Source organism: Danio rerio, chromosome 25, assembly GCF_052040795.2.
Source record: "Danio rerio strain M-AB ecotype USA chromosome 25, GRCz13ab, whole genome shotgun sequence".
NCBI classification, from domain to species: domain Eukaryota; kingdom Metazoa; phylum Chordata; class Actinopteri; order Cypriniformes; family Danionidae; genus Danio; species Danio rerio.
The window spans coordinates 538,991-557,500 of NC_141045.1; the positions used below are offsets into that span (position 1 = coordinate 538,991).

At 36.4% G+C, this 18,510-nt stretch overlaps 1 protein-coding gene across 1 annotated transcript; it reads right to left on the reverse strand.

Annotated features, from left to right (window-relative positions):
- Positions 1–235: 235 nt before the first annotated feature.
- On the reverse strand, positions 236–10,423 carry LOC147837611 (uncharacterized). Its single transcript, XM_087311307.1, has 5 exons — positions 10,202–10,423; positions 8,784–8,872; positions 5,025–6,718; positions 4,892–4,913; positions 236–1,924 (listed from the first exon to the last, which is right to left on the reverse strand). The coding sequence occupies exons 2-5, from the start codon at positions 8,869–8,871 to the stop codon at positions 348–350; spliced, it is 3,381 nt and encodes a 1,126-aa protein (XP_087167433.1). The 5' UTR covers position 8,872; positions 10,202–10,423; the 3' UTR covers positions 236–347.
- Between the last annotated feature and the right edge of the window lie 8,087 nt (positions 10,424–18,510).

Here is an 18,510-nt window from a genome sequence, read left to right on the forward strand (position 1 = left end):
TTAAAAGTGCAGTAAAAGATTGTTAGTATTGTGCTAAAGTGTTAATATATATATATATATATATATATATATATATATATATATATATATATGTATATATATATATATATATATATATATATATATATATATATATATATATATATATATATATGTGTGTGTGTGTGTGTGTGTGTGTGTGTGTGTGTGTGTGTGTGTGTGTGTGTGTGTGTGTGTGTGTTCAACTTAAGGGTGTGTCAAACAGCACAGTTAAGTACACTTAATTTATCTTAAGTTTATATTACTAAAGAATAACTATTAGTACATTAAGTAAAACATTAGTCGCAGAAAGTGAAATCAAATGTATTTTAGTGCACTTTTTTTCCACCTGGGTGTGCCTGATCCAGCCGCTCTTCTGGCTTCAGTAACTCAATCACCAGAGCTGAAAACTGATCAGGAGAGAGTCTGAGTCCCAGTTTCAGCTGTGTTTTTATTTTCTGGATTAAATAACGTGTATCCAGCTCCTTTAGAGCATCAAACAGGAAACAGCATCTGTCAGCACTGTCCAAAGACTTCCTGATCATGGTCCTGATGTGTTGAGCTGTGTTTTTACTCAAGGAGGACCTGCTTCTTCTCTGTGTCAGCAGATCTTCTAAAGCTTTCTGACTGGACTCCAGGGTCAAACCCAGCAAAAAGCAGAAAAACAGACCCATCTGCTTTACTAAAGACACTTCCATTACTTCCTGGAGTAAAGCGCTGTTTGTGAAGCTCTCCTCTCCAAATTGAAGCTTCAGACTTGACAGATCTTTCAACTCCAGAGCTCTTCCTTCATTAATCACATCAGTCACATACAAAGCTGTCAGAAACTCTTGTGTTCTGCGATTCATAAAGCAGAAATATTTGCATCTGCTTTTGCCTTCAATCTTCTTTATGATTGATGATCGTGTCAGGCCACTTTCATCTCTAATGTCATGTTTCCTCAGATCTTCATCTTTAAAGACAGCTTTGCCGCACAACAGCAGATAAAATGCTAGTCTCCCCAAAGCTATGATGGTCTTTCTTCTGTTCTGAATCCCTTCAGTCTGAGCTAGCAGGAATCTGCTGTACATCTGCGTCAGGGTTTGGGGGAAATCATCAGGACGTGTTGTGATTATTCTCTCTGGAATGGCTGCAACGATTCTGCAGTAATCTGGTGAATAACACATGCTGTTGATGCGTCTTGATGATTTGATGTGTCTGATTACTGCATCACACATCCTCTGATCTCTAATGTTCTTTCTGAAATATTCCTCCTTCTGTTGATCATTAAAGCCGTGGATCTCCATCACTCTGTCAATGTATTGAGCAGGAATCAGCTGGGCTGCCTCTGGTCTGGTGGTGATCCAGATCTGAGCGTCTGGAAGCAGATTTCCCATGATGAGGTTTATCAGTAGAGCAGACACAGAGGCTGGCTCATTTATATCTGTGATCTTCTTTGTGCTTCTGAAATCTAGAGCACATTTAAACTCACTGAGGCCATCGAAGATCAGCATGATGTTGTCAGAGTCAGGATTGAAGTCTTCAATGTGTTCAAAGCGTCGATGCAGAAGCTGTATGAAGCTGCACTGCTTTACAGTCTCATTGATCTTGTTCAGCTTCTTAAAAGATATTGCAAACATATATTTGATGTCAGGGTTTGATTTCTCCTGAGCCCAGTCCATGACGAGTTGCTGCACAGTCACAGTTTTTCCAATGTTGGCGTCACCCTTTAGCAGAACCATCCTGATACTGACGACTTTTCTGCTCTTGACCTCTCTTTTATTACTGATGAGGGAACGAGGTTCCTCTGCAATCTGGATCTTGGTGTAGACTTCATTCAGTAGCTTTACTTGTGCAGGTGAGCTTTCTTCATTCAGAAGCTGAAACTTCTTCTTCACTACCTGTTTGAACATCTGTGATGAGGACACTGACAGCACAGAGACACAAATACAGTTACTACTCTCATGTTACACATTTTCCTATTATGTTTTCATTAGAAATATAAACTCCCGCTTTTATAAATATCTATAAACAGAGGTGTTTTTTTGTTTAAACTCTTTTAGTATAGAAATTGTGTCAGGGTCCCACCTGTGTTTCTCTATGATTATCCCTGTGTGTTTCCACAGTGACTGATTAGTCCCTCCACACTAATGCCTCATCTGCTGGTTGTTGTTCATTGTTTACTGTTTGGCTCTTATATTTTTGTTTTGATCTTTGTTCTTGTTCCAGTAAGGCTCCTGCATTTGGATCCACTGCTCCTTTTCTCTTCTTTCCTTTACCCCACAGCTAGAGAAGTGCACTACTTATTTGTCACATCTGTCAGATGTTAAACATTTTGATAATTAATTTAGCTATTTTATATTTGTTGAAGAATTATTGGCCACATGTTAAGATGCAATCTGTCTACTAGCATGAGATGTCTTTTTAAATGTTAAAAACATTTTTATTGCTGTTTATTTTCTTGCAGTCTTGATAAAAAGTCAAGAAATGGCTGAGTAGGGAGGTACAGTGGCTCAGTGGTTAGCAATTGAGTCTCGGCTGGGTCAGTGTTCCGTGTGGAGTTTGCGTGTTCTCCCTCTATATGGGTGTTTCTTCTGGGTGCCGGTTTCTCCCACAGTCCAAACACATGTTGTAGATGAACTGGATAAAGTGTGTGTGTGTGTGTGTGTGTGTGTGTGTGTGTGTGCGTGTGTGTGTGTGCGTGTGTGTGTGTGCGTGTGTGTGTGTGTGTGTGTGAATGACAGAGTATGTGTTTTTCTCAGTGCTGGGTTTTGGCTGAAAGGGCATCCGCTGCATAAAAGATATCCTAGTGTAATTGATGGTTCATTCAGCTGTGATAAATCAGAGACTAAGCTGAATGATAGTGAGCGTAGTATATGTAAGATACAAAACATATTAATATTTTTTTCAGTAGAAGCTTCAATTATTTTTTGTTTTTGAACTGTTGTCCCATTTCTCAGAAATAAGTGTTACACATAACCCTAAGCCAGACAAACAGACTTTTCTAGAAAAAAGCTACAGTAAGAGCAACTAAGACTGATTTTTACTATTGAGGGAGTACTCTTAAGCGTTAATTACTTAGTTAGTTAGTTACTACAATGAAGTGATCTCAAAATGACAGAAAGAACAAGGACAAAGCTATTTAAAATGGCATTTAGCCTCATCAAGTCTTTGGTTCTCCAGAGCTGCTTGTTGTTATTAAAAAGTGGTAAGATATTCTCCTAGATGTTTACTAGATGCATCTTATTGGCATGGCTGTCGGTGAAGTTAACACCATTGCACAATAGGCAGTAATAGTGTTCTTGCTTCCATTTCTGCAGTGGTCTCAAACTCAATTCGTGGAGGGCCGCAGCTCTGCAGATTTTAGCTTCAACCACCTCCAACATACACCTGCTTAATAATACTAGTAGTATTGAACACCTTCATTAGTTGGATCAGCTGTGTTTAATTAGGATTGGAGCAAAACTGTGAAGAGCTGCTTCCCTTTAGGGATTGAATGCATTTTAATGGAAGTGTCATCTGACACAATCACGAATGATTGATTTACTGTTTGCACACACACCTGTTGTTGTGGGAACATTTCCTTAGATTGAACAAGATAACCAGGAGTTTGTTCTTCATAACTTACTTAAATGATCTAATATGATTTGGCAGATCCTGGATATGTTAATCTCAATCACTGATCTTTGGCTAATTTAATTCTTCAAACAAGTTTGTGAATTAGATTAAAATGTCTGGATAAACGAATCTGAAATCGCTGTGTGTGTTGTGAAAGATCCTCGAAATCATGATCAGCAATGCAACGATTGGCTGACGGCACAGCAGCGTAATGACATCATCTGATTAATATTCAGTTATTCATGTGAGCAAAATTACATCAAATTAGCAGTAAACGGCTTGTTAAATATGACACGCAATAACTTTACACATATGTTGTGAGCTACAGGCTTTACACTTTCTTCTGCATTTAGCAATTTATTTAGTTTTACAGTTAGAGCAGATTTTCTTTAATATAGCGGCCATAGTAGTATTATAGTAGCCGGTTTCCTAATCGGTGTAAGGAATAACTGGGTGTTTAAATTAATTTAGCATCACAAAAGCATTTTGATGATGGTTAAGGAGTCTGCAACTTTTGTAAAGCATCAAATCACCGTTATATTAGCGGTCAAAACATGTTCATATCTGCATATATGTATTATTCCTTTAAAAAAAGTTGCATATTGTGCATTTCTATATATATATATATATATATATATATATATATATATATATATATATATATATATATATATATATATATATATATATATATATATATATATATATAAGCTAAAATATATATTTACTATTTTCACAAGAGTATACAACTACTAAAATATTAGCATTCGGCACATACTTTCTGTATTATCTTTGCTTGAACTGAGCCGATCTAATCCTGGTTATATGAAATTAGCTGCTTCCCGACCAGGTTTGAGCTACCAGAACTCTCAGATGAGTTTTGAAGAATGAAACGATCCTGTATCATGTCAAATCGTCAATAACCAAATCCAGCTAATTGAGTAATCCACGTACAAAGAACATATCCGGGAACTATAGTGGTAAAAAGAACAAAAGAAACATATGACAAGACATAACTGGTAACATTAAAACAATAAACACAAAAGGGAAACTGCGTCAAAGAGCACATGGGGAAGAAAACAAATCACATGGAAAACAAAAGAGTCCGGACACAATCACAGGTGGTCCCTGACCATTGAAAGTGCACATGGTGCTGTAGTAGGACTCTAGTAGTCAGTCAGAAGGTCTGGCTACAAAAGACTAAAATTAACCAGGACTTTCATAATCAACAATGTTCTGCCAACAAATTATGCATAAATTAAAACTGATGACTCACCGATTGGTACACTGCGACTTCTCTATAAAAACAAAACAAATGAATACAAATGAATAATGGTGCAAATTCGTGAACATACAGTATTTGCAAACATTTAGTGGTTTTAGGGGATTTTATTGAATGATCATCCTACCTGTGTGGTGAAGCTGAGGACGTCACTGTATTCAGTGTAGTTGAGTTTCCCCACAGCTGCACACTTGATCTCATATGCAGTTTCTGATCCCAGATCAGTTAGAGTGACTGTATTTTGATCCTTTAGCACAGGTTTAGATGTCCAGTCTGAGTCCTGCTTCGGTTTGTACAGTAACATCTGCTTTACTGTATGAGGATCAGCTGGTGGAACCTGCAGAACCACAGTGTTTTCCTCAACCTTCTCAATGACTGGACAACCCGGCGGTGACGGAGGAGTAAAAAACACTGGTTTATCACAGTCTTCTTCATACAGCAGAATGCAGGAACCTGGATTATTCTTCATTTCTCTTGAGGACACAATGAACCGGGCTGATTCACAATCTGCTGAATTATTCAAATTCCTAAATATTTTCAGGTTTCTCTTCAATGTCTTCTGAATCTCAGGACTGAGCCAAGACTTTTGCATTGAATGAAGTTGGTTTTCATTATTTTTTTCTGTGGTTGAAGAACTTAGATAGGAAGTTTGTTGAAGAAGAAGCACATCTGTCCAGTTCAATGATGTAAATGTGTAACAGATAATATTTACAGCATCCAGATCCATCAAGACCAGATCTATGTTGTTTTCCAGCTGCGCACCAGCATCCGTCAGCTGTTTGAGAACTGATTTAATGACGTCAGACTCCCTTTCTCTCTCTTTGAGCCATTCTGCAAGAGCAGATCTACTGAATGGAGATTCTTCATGTTGTTGAAGTAGATTATTCAGTTCAGTTTCTTTTATTACCTTTCCACGAATGTTTGGCAGCACAGAGCCGAGTCTCTGCATGAGTCTCAGTTTGTATCTGCTGCAGTTGTCCTTCATTTGCAGGATCTTATCATAAAATGCAGGAAAACTTAAAGCAGGCGAGTCTTTCAGTAGATCAGTGTATTTCATCTCAGCTGTATTTAAACTCTCAAACACTGATTGGGTTTCTTGGATTAGATGCATGCTGATTTCCTTTTGGAGTTTTGAAGATCTGTTTAGAAGTTTGTCCAGGGGATAAAGCCAAACTTTCTGTGGAACCGCACTCTCTTTCTTTTCTCCCAGGAGTTTTGGAAGATCAGCATAAACCTTCAGCGCATCTTCAAAGTTAGTCGGGTTAGATGGTAGATCAAAGTCACCATAAAATGTGCATGTGAATTTCTGCACTGCACTCATCTGAGATTCATTTATGTTCAGAGTCCCTTTTGTACCTGCTTTAAAAAATGTAAGTTTCTCAAAAGCCAATTTTGCTTCTGCTTCAACTGTACTTTTTTCCTCATCTGCAGAGACTTCTCTATCAAACACGAAGCATGCGTCTGTTCCGTAAAGCAATGCTGTGACCACATGTGTTGCCATGTCATTATCAATCACGTCCTGATGAATGATTTTTTCAGGTGCCAGGTGGCTCATGGTCAGTTCTTCAAACCTGCATGTTGAATGGTAATGCAGCGTCAGTCTCTGCTGTCTAAAAGACTTCTTGGTGTCTCTGATATATTTGGCCGCTCCTGCAACACTGACCAGTCCTCCTAAAACACTTAGTTTCAGAGATCCGTTGATATTCATTAAGGTTGATTTATCCTCAATGGAGTCTGAAGCTGAGACTCTGAAATCAGTGTGAATCTGTGGACGGTTTCGTAAACTCTGTTGGAGCATTTCTGGATCCCACAATGTGATTCCTGCAATGGGAGGTGTTATTTACAAGTTTGTCCTCCGGAATTTTTAACAAAAGAAAAGAATAGAGTGTGAGTGTTAAGCTGACGCCGTTAACGCAGTGGGGTCTGAACATTGCACTGTGAGTGAATTAAACAAGAAATGGTCTGATGTAAAGATGCAGAACAGCGGCACACCGTCAAAGTGTGAAGTGAACAGAAAACAGGAGATGCTGATCTAACACCCTTTGAGGAGAGAGTTGCCTCAATTGTGGGCGACACTTTACTGTTTGGAGTAGTGTCCGTGTCTGTGGGAGACACAGATGTATTAGAGGAACACTGTTAGGGCGGTAAGGCAGAACCCTTTCACTCTTATCAAGGCAGCGCCACCGGCATTTCAGCTGCCTAATCGCCCGCTCTACAACTGACCGAGTAGAGAATAGCCATCACTGTATCTGCGCTCTTAATTAGTGTGTGGGTTGTTGAGGGGGTTCACAGCCACAATGGATAACCGCTCTCCTGATATGCAGTTAAATAATTACGCTCAATAAATCAAAATAGAATAAAAAAATTTAGCTGGAATACCATTTTTAAATACATCATTCACCAGGAAGTCACGCATCACACACCCTGCCACCTTGGAGCCTTTAGATCTGCCCATTGACAAAGTCCTCTAATAATAGGGCCAACACTGCCATTGCCATAGGATTGTCTACATTTGCAAATGCTTTTATATGTTCTAAATCACATAATTGTTAAAAAAATATTGTGTCAATGACCTCATTTTATCAATTAAATGAATAGCAATGTTTTCCACGTGTTGGTGTGATACTTTGTAATGTGCAGTTTAACATTACTGCCTCTAGGAGTCGCCAATCGAAATAAAACAAATACACACAAGAAACACACATACGGCAGACATGAAGTTGCCGTGGACCAACGCACTTTCTCACGTTCATTTCATCAATAGTAAATTCAAACGTAAGCGTGAAACCCGGCATTCGCAAAGTTTTTGTGCAAACACAGCGTTGATACATGAGACCCCTGGTCTGCATCCAGACCCCTCTCAAAAAGTAATCTCATTCACACCAAATCACGGAAATACTGCTCGTATAAGTTGGTCTAGCACTGTACAGTACATTTGCATTTAATAACTCGCTTTTCTGACACACAGAGGCCTACTGTAAATGACGAGCTGCAGATCTAATTTCTAATTTAAATATGTAATTCCAAATCAGAAATTTAAAATACAAGTTAATGTTTAGATGGCACAGTAGGTAGTGCTGTCACCTCACTGCAAGAAGGTTGCTGGTTCAAGCCTCGGCTGGGTCAGTTGGTGTTTCTGTGTGCAAACTTCAATTTGTATTTTATTGGTAAGTCTTTGGGCTAATTTGGGTACATTTATGTTTTTCTCCCTTGTTGTAAAAAATAAAATAAACTTAAACTTAAAAAGCAGACCTGAAAGAGAACAGTTAAGGTGTGTTCACACATACATAGATTTAAAGTGATGAGCAGGGCCAGACGGAATCTGCGGACGTTTCTTGCTATTTTTGCGGAGAATTTTGGTAAAAATCTGCAAATTTCTGTGGAATTATTTTGGGGGTATCCAGCAAAGTATCATAACTAAAACCTTAATATATTAAATAAAATGTAATAAATTACTGAATAAAAACTGAATAAATTCAGATTTACACATTTACTCAAGTAAATAACAGAATTAATAATGGGAAAAAAATCTGCAGAAATCTGCGGAATTCTGCGTGTGCAGATTCCATGTGGGCTTAGTGATGAGTGCTGTCAATTGATAAAAAAAAATTTAATTAATTAATCACACTTATTTTGAAAATTAATCGCGATTAGTCGCATTTAAAAGACTGAAACTTGTAATTTTGGCTATTCAAATGAAAAATTAAAATAAACGCAAGTCAAAAACTATTTAAATTCAAAATATAATTTATTATTAAAATTTTTGTTTAACTTGTAACACAGATTTCTTCATGTAAACAACACACCCACAATACACCATCAAGATCCTGGCCTGACAGCCATATTTATTACAGAAATAAAAACACAGACATGTTAATTGTGTTACCTGGTATAAGAACATCTTTTCTGCAGTCATACAGCATTCCCAGCTGGAAGGGTCTGCCAAGAGCAGCGGTTTCAATAACATCCGTCATACTGAAACATACACAAGCACAGTACTTAGCTCCATTCTTAATTCTACCCCTTATATAGCCTTTCAGACTGAGATTTTTCATGACCAAAAAACAAATGAAGGGGTATGAAAAATGTAAAACTGATCGATAAAAATATACATATAAAATATAAGGGGCATAACATAATCTAAAATAAAGTATTAAATCGGCAATAATATGGATTTGTGTACTACAAAAAACATCTGATTTACTACATTCATAATAGTTTTATGTGTTACTGTCATGATCTTCCTTACGCTTAAATTTTTTCATTAAGAAAAAAAAAGAATAAATAAAAATGATGTGCCACCTAAACGTGACTGCTGGTCCCTGCTTTGCCATCCTCTAAAAAAATCCCTCTCTTTGCCACTAAAATCTTATGGCTTAATTCTTCATCTGAATCGCAGAAACAGGCTCAGTTTCTTTTAGTCACATTGCATGGCCACGACATAAGGATGTTGTTACTTCGACAAAATAATCTCTCGGCTAGGGTGTAGAAATAGTATGGACGGAGCGGGCCGTGTCCTAACCAATATACAGATTATTAAACTGTGCCCACCAATGATCTAATCACCTCCAAAATAAAATAATGCTTAGTTGAAATTTTCCAGTAAGGCTTAGTGTGCAAGACTCAGGTGAGGCATGGACATAAGCAACTACAATTCAAAGAAAAGTGTCAGTCACTTAAAGTCAAGTTCGCTACAAGTCCACCATAACAGTAACCATTGATGTGCAATTATTAAAAAAATTGTTTTGATTTTGGCCTCCACGAAGATTATGAAAAAACAATAATGGAGATAAAATGATTAGTGTGTAATACTGTATGCCTCCCCCTTTCCAGAAGTCTGAATGTATTCCTTATTAAAGTAAAATCATGTAAATTTACTTTTGCAACATAAGACATGCTTGATTTAATGTTGTTTTTATTACTCATTGTATTTGATTTATTTATTAAAGTTCTTTTTAAAAGAGCGAATTAGTAAATGTGCTGTTGTTTGCACGTTCAGAGATGGAAAAGAGCAAGGACTTGTAAAGTCATCTTTTAGCTCAAAGTGCATAAATGGCAATGTGGGGGGAATTGGTGTCAAATTAGGTCCCTACCAATATCAAAAGCCAATCTATGCCCTTGTCTCCTGGGCACCGTAAGAAACAGACCTTTACTGCATTAAAAACACTTTAATCATTTATTGTTTGCGTGTTTGCATTGATGTGGCATTTATCAGATATTGTGCTGTAATTGAAAAAAAAAAAAAAAACAGCAGATTTATAAAACCCCTATAAGCATTAATAAAGCAAGTTTAATCACACTCACCCAAGACCAAATATACACCGAGCTTCTTCTGTGATCTTCAGACATTCGGTTTCAAACCAATTAAATTCTTTGCTTTATAGTTTGAGCCAAAACTACGTCAGATATGCATAAATATGTACCCTTTAATGCACAAGGCGTATAAATTACAATTGAAATACCTTTACTCTAAAAGCTGTGGGGTGTGTGAACCAGTCTAATCTGTTTTAAACCAGTTTGATCTCTGTCGATCATGTTGAAAACATATTTGTTTTGTGAGTTATATGAACTTTTGGGTGTTGTATGAACACCAACTGACCCAGCCGGGACTCCAACCAGCAATCTTCTTGCTGTGAGGCTACAGTGCCACCTTTTTTCATAATATATATTTATGTATATATACAGTTGAAGTCAGAATTAAGTGCCTCTCTTTGATTTTATTTTCTTGTTTAAATATTTCTCAAATGATGTTGAACAGATTGAGGAAATGTTCACAGTATGTCTGATAATATTTGTTCTGGAGAAAGTCTTATTAGTTTTATTTGGGCTAGAATAAAAGCAGTATTTAATTGTTTAAACTCATTTTAAGGTCAATATTATTGGCCCCTTCAGCAATATTAGTGTTGGATTGTCTCCAGAACAAACCACTGTTATACAATGACTTGCCTAATTACCCTAACTTTACCCTAATTACCCTAGTGAAGCCTTTACATGTCACTGTAAGCTGTATAGAAGTGTCTTGAAGAATATCTAGTCTAATATTATTTACTGTCATCATGGCAAAGAGAAAATAAAACAGTTATTAGAGATGAGTTATATATATATATATAAAACTAGTAAATATATTATTTTTATGGTATTCAATATAAATATATATATTATTTCTTAGGGATGGGTTGCGGCTGGAAAGGCATCCGCTGCGTAAAAACTTGCTGGATAAGTTGGCGGTTCATTCCGCTGTGGCGACCCCGGATTAATTAAGGGACTAAGCCGACAAGAAAATGAATGAATGAATGAATATATGCATATTTTAATTTTAGCAGCTTCCCACTACTAGGTTGCTTCCCAGTACTAAGGGCATCCACTGCATTAAACATATGCTGGAATAGTTGGTGGTTCATTTCGCTGTGGTGACCCCTAATAAATAAAGGACTAAGCTGAAGAAAAATTAATGAATCATTTTAGCAGTTCCTTTAACAGCATTTTTCAGATTGAGGAGTATTACTCTTTAATCAGACCTGTTTGATTGTCTTTTTTCTTTTACTAAAAAAGATAGAACAAAGCTGTAAAACTGTTATTAACTCTAAAACTGTAATCATCATACTAAATGTCCTATTTCTAGGCCCACATGGAATCTGCACACAGAATTCCATAGATTTTTATCCCTTCAATATTGTGCAGAAATAGTCCCTCTGGCCCTACCTATTTCCTAATAAACATTAATGTTTAATGTTACATTAAAAATGTATTTTGTATTCCATTAGTAATAAAAAAAAAACTTAAAGGGAAAAAAATGAATTATGTGTTTACCTGTGTAGTCTTTGACTATATTTAGTTGGATTATCTGAAGCATAAAAAAAGGGAGATCAATTAGTGGCAAATACTTTTTCACAACCCCTGTTTAAGAATCATTCATTCATTCATTTATTCATTCATTTTCTTGTCAGCTTAGTCCCTTTATTAATCCGGGGGCGCCACAGCGGAATGAACCACCAACTACTCCAGCATATGTTTTACACAGCGGATGCCATTTTTATATTATAAGGCTTGTCCAAATGAATGAATAATTCAGATATTTGACTCTTTCTCTTCCTCTACCTGCTCCTCATCTGCTCAGACTAACACAGCCTCCAGAAACAGCTCAAGAAAACGCTTATGCCAGCAAACATGGAATTTATTTTTTTAAATAATAATAACAACAATGGAATATGTTTTTATAAAATAGTGAGATCCAAGCTTATTTATCTGCTTTTGTTTTGCATTTTGTCCAACTACGTAACTGTTATGTTTGTTTGTTTGTTTGTTTATTTAAACTGCTGCCACAGTAAACTAGCAGTTTATGTTGATTTTTGTCAGATGAGCTCTGCAGGGTCAGTGTGTGAGTGAGTCCAGCAGATGGCGGTGTTTAACTAATTAATAGTTCAGCTGAAACTCAGTTTGCTCTTTATACTGGCTCAGATTAGACATGTCACATGGAGGTAAATTAGCAGCAAACCTCAAGAGCTTGAGTAAATCTGACAGTGAGAACTTCTGATAATAATATTTGTATGTGTGTGTTGAATTTAAACTCACAGCTCAGATGTGTAAAGCTGAATCTCTGGATGTGCACACGTCTGTTTTGAATTCAGTTGCAGATGATTAGTCAGTCATTCACAAATACACAATGACAGACACAGATGTTTTCGGCAAATTATCCTAAGCACTTTATTTATTTTGCCATTGTACATACTCAAAACTTCATCACCTTGGAATGATAAAGTTCTGTCTGCGTTCTGAATGATTTTGAGATATTGAGCTTTAAAGCTTTTGCATTCCATGTAGCAAACAGTATGTGTGGAACATTTGTAAAAAGTCTTAAAATGTAAATAAATTACAAAACACATCCCATATTGTAAATAATTTGTCATTTAATAAGAATATGTCAACTCAATTTTGACAAAAATGTCAGATAGAACCTTATAATTCTAAGGTGACGACTTGTTAAAAACAATTTTCATTGATCAAAACCTTTTGGTATACTGTATATCCTAATCAAAAGAAAAATGTTTTTATTTAATTATTTTACTCACATTTTTAACTAAATCTGACATTCATAAATGTAAATTTACCAATAAGTAGCCTGATATTAAGGTATTGGTGACTGAAATATGCATGTACATTACCAGTGTTAGAGGCTCTGTGCACTATATGTATTTAAATACATAATGTATTTATTTAATTATTACATTTGTATATTTGTATTTTGTTTATACTTGTATGCATGTATATATATATATATTTTTTTTTTTGCAAAATGTAATATGCTGTTCTTTAAAAAAATAAAAAATAAATAAATGAATAATAATAATAATAACCTGAGCACTTTATTGCATGGGAGCTGTTTGACTGGCTGATGAACAGGACTTAATTTCAGTATTTTATTACTAATATTTTGTCGTTTAAACTATGTTATGTTTAACTAGTAGAATAAAGTTTGTAGACAAATTTTATGGTGGCTTGAGAAAGCCTAGTCTAAAAGTTTGAGGTAGTTTTAAAAAGTTTAAGAATTTAAGTAGTTTAAGGAATTTGAAACAGTCTGCATAGATAGATACGTACATATGTGAGCAGGTTTCTAGCATGGATTGGCATGTTTCTTGCTAAGGCATTGCCAGGGTGTTCTGAGTGATTGCTTAAGCATTGTTAGGGGGTTGCTAAGGTGTTCTGATTGGTTGCTAGGGTGTTTTTTAGGTGGTTGCTAAGACGTTGCTAGGCATTAGCTAGGGTGTTGCTAAGGTGTTCTGAATGGTTGCTAGGTGGTTGATAAGATGTTGCTAGGAGGTTGCTAAGGCGTTGCTAGGCAGATGCTAAGCTATTGCTAGTTGGTTGCTAAGGCATTGCTAGGTGGTTGCTTAGATTTTGCTACGGCACACACACACACTCTGCAAAATTATCGATATTTGAATCGTTTGTTTGTATGAATCTCTACTCTGTGGCGCAGTGGTGTCGCACTGTGGCCTCACAGCACTCAGGTCTCTGGTTTGAGTCTCGGCTGGGTCAGTTGGTGTTTCTGTGTGGAGTTTGCATGTTCTCCCTGGTTGGCGTGGGTTTCCTCCGGGTGCTCCGGTTTCATTGTGCTTCAGTTTTATCTTCATGCCGTGTGTCATTAGATCTCTCTTTACGATCTCAGATCCATAAACTCCAGCTCTGTCAGCAAACTTCACTCATTAGGAGACATTCAGAGTCATCATTTATTGATGATCTTATGTGTGTGTGTGTGTGTGTGTGTGTGTGTGTGTGTTTGTGTTTGAGACTCTGGAGATTAGCATGCTAGCATCTGCTTTAGAATACACTATACAAAACTGGAGGATTTAGAGAAAGAAATGCACAAAAACACATGAACACATTTAAACACACGTTCTTATAAAATACACCGATTTGTTTAGTTTGCATGCTCTCTAGCAGGTCAAATCTAATAATTAATTGGTTGATGTATCAGTTTGTTTGCTTGAATATCTTATACAACAGTAAATTAAATCTTTATCTGAGAATCTATTCTTTATAAATATTTAAGCGTTTTGCTGAAAGGTGTAAAATCCTGCTTAAACCTGTTTAATTTCAAAGTATTAAAAGCAACTTAAATGTTAATTTTAGTAGAAGATTTAGGTCACTTAAAAATAAAAATAAAAATATACATAGATGCAGTTTTAGTGTGTAATTATGACACATTTAATTGCTAATATTAGTGTTTATGTGCTTTAAATTTGAGATGTTTTAATTAATGGAACTAATAAAAAAGATAATAAAAATGTGCATTAGTAAAATGTGCATCAGTAAATTCACCTTCAAAAAATGTTTATGTGGCTGCTATTTGGTGAAAACCGCTGATTAGTAAGTTAATGAGCTTAACTATGTTAGTTTGCTGCTGCTTTAGAAAGAAAAAGTCACAGTAATCAATAAACTACTGTAATAAATGTAAATATATTGCGGGTATATGAAATTCTGACCCTTATAATGTTGAAGTGCTTAGAAATATTTATTTATTGGATAATTTTTTTATGTTAAATAGTTCATTTAAATAAATAAATAAATAAATAAATAAATAAATAAATAAATAAATAAATAAATGTGTAAATGAAAGAAATTTCTATTATGACTTCTATATAAACTCTAAACACTGAGGATTTGTGCTCATAACTTTAAGAAAACCTTGACAGAACATTCTGATAATGTTCCCTGTCAGTTTTATGTTGTGTTTAGTGTAAAACAAATGACTATTTGTTCATGGATGAGCCTAAAAATATGTTCATTTGGTGTAATATTATTAAATATGTCAAGATAAACCATGAAATGCTTTATATCTTACATTTATTAAATAAGCAAATCAGTGACACAGTGTCTCAGTGGTTGACACTTTGACTTCACAGCAAGTAGGTTACTGGTTTGAGTCTCGGCTGGGTCAGTTGGTGTTTCTGTGTGGAGTTTGCACGTTCTCCCCGTGTTGGTGTGGGTTTCCTCCGGGTGCTCCGGTTTCCCCCACAGTCCAAACACATGCGCTATAGGGGAACTGATCAACTACACTGGCTGTAGTGTATGAGTGTGTATGGGTGTTTCCCAGTACTGGGTTGCAGCTGGAAGGGCATTCGCTGTGTAAAATATATGCTGGAATTGTTGGCGGTTCATTCTGCTGTGGAGACCCCTGATTAATAAAGGGACTAAGCTGAAGGAGAATTAAAATAAATTAATAAATAAATGTATAAATTAAACAGTTTAATAGAAGATTTTCTGTTTGAATGTCGATATAAACTCTAAAAACTGAGAATTTCTGCTCATAGTTTTAAGAAAACCTTGACAGAACTTTCTGATAACTTTGCCTTATAATTACCAGTTGTATTTCGGGTTAAAAAAATTTAGGATTTGTTCCTTGATGAGCCTAAAAATCTGTTTGTTTAATGTAATATTAACAAAAACTATAATGCTTTATATTTTGCATGTATGAATATAAGCAATTCTCTCCTGTATGAGTAATATAGCTCAGCGTGTGATCAGTGTTTCTGCTCTCTGTTATGAAGCTGTTATTTAAGAGTCAGTAATTGGACTGAAGTCTCTGTGTAAAGCGCTCTCTATCAGATTAATTACGGTCATTAAAGGGCTGATTTCACTCGAGTTTATAGTGTTTTTCTCCTGTGTTTGACTGGAGCTGATGATGAATCCACAGAGAGCAGGCTTTATGAAGCACATCTCGCTCTCAGACGTTTATGAGGACGCAGACGCTGTTTATTTTAGTGCTGGACTGAGGTTATGCAGCTCGTATGATGATTTCTGTTCTCTCCGCATCATTATAAAGGCTTATTCTTACAGATTATACACACAACACATCTCTCAGTGTTATGAGCACGTCTGATTACAGATACACTGATCAGAGGTCTGTCATTCAGTCTTGAGAACACGAGAACATCAGTCATTCTTTGTTTTTATTACTTGATTAAATGCATCTAATGTTTATTAAATGTTAAACTAACGTTCTCTCAATGTTTTAAAAATAAAATGTCAAAGCGTTTGCATGAAATCTTATTAAATTAGACACTGGTGTAAATGACTTTACCTTTACACACATATTACAGCAGTTGATAAGCTCTGATGTATCCAGAATAATCCTCCAGTGTTGAGTAAAGCGCAGAATAACACACAGACGCTGCTCCTCATCCTCATCAAGGTGAAGAAGAGCATCAAATCCATCACACAGATCAGATCATAAAAGCAGAGCAGCAGAGAGTGATCTGCTCCATCACAAATATACACGTGTGTGTGTGTGTGTGTGTGTGTGTGTGTGTGTGTGTGTGTGTGTGTGTGTGTGTGTGTGTGTGTGTGTGTGTGTGTGTGTGGCCACCAAAAGCCACCATGTGTTCATTGTGTGTCAGCATTGTCTTCTGAGGCGCAGGTTATTTATTCAATCAAGAAAAGATTCATGCAGCTTTTCTACCGGGTCAGTTGGTTGGCTGGGTCAGTTGGTGTTTCTGTGTGGAGTTTGCATGTTCTCCACGTGTTGGTGTGGGTTTCCTCCGGGTGCTCCGGTTTCCTGTAGTTTGAGTGTGTGTGTGTGTGTGAGTGCATGTGTGAGTGTATGAATGAGTGTGTGTGGGTGTTTTCCAGTTCTGGGTTGCAGCTGGCAGGGCATCCACTCTGTAAAACATATGCTGGAATAGTTGGCGGTCATACACTAGTGTCAGTGTAGTTGATCAGTTCCCCTATAGCGCATGTGTTTGGACTGTGGGGGAAACCGGAGCACCCGGAGGAAACCCACACCAACACGGGGAGAACATGCAAACTCCACACAGAAACACCAACTGACCCAGCCGAGACTCAAACCAGAGACCTGAGTGCTGTGAGGCCACAGAGCGACACCACTAAGCCACCGTGCCGCCCGTAACTAAGATATCACTCTGCATGACTTGTAACTCTCTTTGTTTGTAAGGTGTTTCCCGAACACTGTTTGCGAGTGCTGTGATCGTGTGTTGTGTGTTATTGCTGGAGATGTGGTGTGTGTTATGTTTTCTTCTGTCTGTGGGGAAATAATCTCTGCTGGAGCTGAGAAATGTCATCTTCAGATCTGCTGTAACGCTGGAGGAAGAGAAGAGCAGGAGGATTCGGCCTTTACAGCTTCACAGAGTCCTGAAGATCACAACAGTCACCTGTGTGTGTGTGTGTGTGTGTGTGTGTGTGTGTGTGTTTGTGTGTGTGTGTGTGTGTGTGTGTGTGTGTGTGTGTGTGTTCACGAGTGTATAAATGCAATCTTATATTCATTGACAATATGAACTTTGACCCCGCTTTGACTAAATAAAGCACAGTACAGGACAGTAGCGTCATGCAGAAGAGGCTTTGATCAGACGTCCTCAAACATGACTCTTTCTTTAAGAAGAAAAAGAAGCAGGAAGGGAAGTCATTTTTTTGGCTTTGTCCCTTTTTCATCACCCATTTATTAAAAATATATTCTATATTTATGTATTATGCATATTAAGTGTATTTGTATATATATTAAGCATAATATATATAAATAATAAATAAGTATAATTAATAATCTATTTATTGGACCGAACAAAATTCAAATGCCACATATGCAACAAAACTATGTAAGTTGTAAAAGTGCACACACACACACACACACACACACACACACACACACACACACACACACACACACACACACACATACCAAAAAAATAATAAAATAAATAAAAATGATCAGAATAAATATTGTATAATAAAATATTCCATCTACTACATTAAAAGGTAAAGTGTGATGAAAACAATTAAATATTTTACTTTTTAAAAAATTTTTATTGTAATTTTTATTTATTTTTTTAATTTTTGTGTAACAGTTTTTGTAAATTGTACAAATTTCAAAATGAAATGTTGATTAATTTGTATTAATAAGAAGAGGCCATTTTGCATGTGTTTAGAAATGCTGAGTTGCTATTGCTTACTGAAAGTAAAACTAAAGTAAACAGTGTAGTGTTATGGCATCATAGTGGCGCAGTGGTTAGCACTGTGGCCTCACAAGCAGAAGGTCGCTGGTTTGAGTCCCAGCTTGGTTATTTGGTGTTTCTGCGTGAATGTGAATATACAGTGAATGCTTA

Coding starts and splice junctions, on each gene's coding strand:
- LOC147837611 (XM_087311307.1), bottom strand. CDS start 8,871: ATGACGGATGTTATTGAAACCGCTGCTCTTGGCAGACCCTTCCAGCTG. Junction 6,719..8,783: donor AAAAGATGTTCTTATACCAG/GTAACACAATTA, acceptor CTCCCATTGCAG/GAATCACATTGTGGGATCCA. Junction 1,925..4,891: donor AAGTCGCAGTGTACCAATCG/GTGAGTCATCAG, acceptor CTGTGCTGTCAG/TGTCCTCATCACAGATGTTC.